A 2500-nucleotide genomic window follows, 5' to 3' on the forward strand; every position below is an offset into this window, starting at 1 on the left:
AATCTGGATTCACTTCTGGTAAGTCCACAATAGACTGTATCTTTGTGCTTCGAGTCATTGGAAAGCGCTGTCATGAGTACGGGCATAGGCTGCATGCAGCCTACATTGCCCTCAAGAAGGCGTTTGATATGGTGCATTGGGAATCACTCTGGGAGATCTTGAGACTGAGAGGAATTCCAACAAGGATTATTGGACTAATAGCAAGTCTGTATACTGGTACTGAAATTGCTGTGAAGTGTGGTGGTGGCCTGTTGAGCTTTTTTCCTGTTAGTTCAGGAGTGAGGCAAAGCTGTGTCCTTGCACCAACACTTTTCAACACTTGCATGGGCAGAGCTACTGTTTAAAGTCATAGTGAAGCAACTCAGGGCAGTATCAAGGTTACTGTCCTTGACTTTACAGATGATGTTGCTATTCTGTCTGACTCTTTGGAATCCTTAGTGGTGGCTCTTGATGCATTTAGTGATGAAGCGAAGCCCTTGGGTCTAGAGGTTTCCTGGACCAAGACCAAGATCCAGGACTTTGGGGACTTGGTAGGAGAACCTGTTCAGTTGGTACATGCTTGCTGTGAGGACATTGAAGTCACAGAGAGCTTTGCATACCATGGTAGTGTAGTTCATAACTCTGGGCTGTCAGACCAGGAAGTCAGCAGATGGATTGGCATGGCAGCAGGGGTCATGAACTCTCAACAAGAGTATTTGGAGATTCCGGTACCTGTGCAGAAAGACCAAGCTATGCATCTTCAAGGCCCTAATAATGCCAGTTTTGCTATACGGTAGTGAAACCTGGACGTTACCTTGCGCCTTAGAGTCACGTCTTGATGCCTTTTGTAATAGGTCCTTGTGCCAGATCGTGGGGTACTATTTACAGGATCACGTATCAAACCAATGGTTGCACCATGAGACTGGCACAGGACATATTACCTGCACAATCCGTGATCACCAACTCAGGCTATATATGTCCACCAGGTTGTCTCTGTTTGAGGCAGTCCTGGGTGGAGGAAGCCTGTTAGACGACCTAGGAAGTCGTGGCTTGGGCAGATCGATTGAACCTGTTGTGAGGAGCTTGAGATAGGCCAAGTCCTTGCCTGGCGGCTTGCCATGAGGGATCCTCGCAGGTACAAGCAAAGAATGGATGTGGCTATGCGCCCCCATCGGCCTTAACTCCACGAACATGATGTTGATACATATATAGATATATGCATACATGCATAAATGTACATATATATACGTATACAAATGTAAACATTTACACGTATACAAATGTAAACATTTACACGTATACAAATGTACATATACATATATGTACACACACACACACACAAACACACACACACACACACACACACACACACACACACACACACACACACATACACACACACACACACACACACACACACACACAAACACACACACAAACACACACACAAACACACACACACACACACACACACACACACACACACACACACACACACACACACACACACACACACACACACACACACACACACACACACACACACATATAAATGTACATATATATACATATATATATAGATATAGATAGATATGTACATATATATAGACAGATATATGTATATGGATATGCGCGCACACATGCAAATGTATGCACATCTATATGTGTGTAGAGCTAACTCTATATTATATCTCTAAGTAGTCTACAACGCTGTGTGATATAAATACCATTAAGTAGCTGTGGTATTTGTGTCATTGTTTTATTTAGTTTCCTATAACAAACCCTGCATGTCAGTTACAGTGGGTTGGAAATAATGCAAGGTCCCCTTCCACAAGGCCCACTGTGTCTAATCCAAAGAGCTTTGTGCACACACAAGGGAATAATATGTCACAAGGGAGTAATATCTGTGACATGTTCTTGTCACCCTATCTTTCAGCTAATTTTTTCATGATGGTGTATTCCTGTTATCCTGCCCTAAACCAGATCATTTCATGATGTGAAGTTCCATCACCTGGTTCCAAGGGGTTAATGTACATTGAGTTATCCCCTATCTAATATCCATCCATATAAACTTCCACAGTATCCAATATTGACTCTCATTTCTCTTATGCTTTTTGTACATATATCATTTTAACTTTCTTCCATAAGTGCTATCATGTAATAAATTGCAAAACTGGTTTGTTAATACAGGTGCATTACAGCATTCTGTAAGTTGCATGAAATAGTATTGCATGAAGTTCTGTTTCACAGAAGATGATATAGATGTTAAGATAGGGATGCACTATTTACAGATATAGATAATTAAGTACTTTATGCGAAAAGATAAGTTGAACGAGTTTTTCCATGTACGGATTTTCTTTATGATAGTGATGATGTTAATGTCTCAACAGGGGCCCTCCTCAGTTACTTTCGAAGCCTGATTGGCTCTCGAGAGATGCGTATTCTCATTCTTGGATTGGATGGAGCTGGCAAGACAACAATTTTGTACCGTTTGCAAGTGGGTGAAGTTGTGACCACAATT

At 41.8% G+C, this 2500-nt stretch overlaps 1 protein-coding gene across 2 annotated transcripts in view; it reads left to right on the forward strand.

Moving 5' to 3' along the window:
- LOC113810264 (ADP ribosylation factor-like 1) overlaps window positions 1-2500 on the forward strand; it is a 24736-nt gene that overhangs the window by 7906 nt on the left and 14330 nt on the right. For both annotated transcript variants that reach the window (XM_027361977.2, XM_027361985.2), the window contains exon 2: window positions 2370-2500. This exon is cut by the window's right edge and continues 86 nt beyond it. In XM_027361977.2, the coding sequence (XP_027217778.1) occupies window positions 2370-2500 (131 nt within the window). The remainder of the gene's footprint in view (window positions 1-2369) is intronic.

This window comes from Penaeus vannamei, chromosome 23, assembly GCF_042767895.1.
Source record: "Penaeus vannamei isolate JL-2024 chromosome 23, ASM4276789v1, whole genome shotgun sequence".
Classification (NCBI taxonomy): domain Eukaryota; kingdom Metazoa; phylum Arthropoda; class Malacostraca; order Decapoda; family Penaeidae; genus Penaeus; species Penaeus vannamei.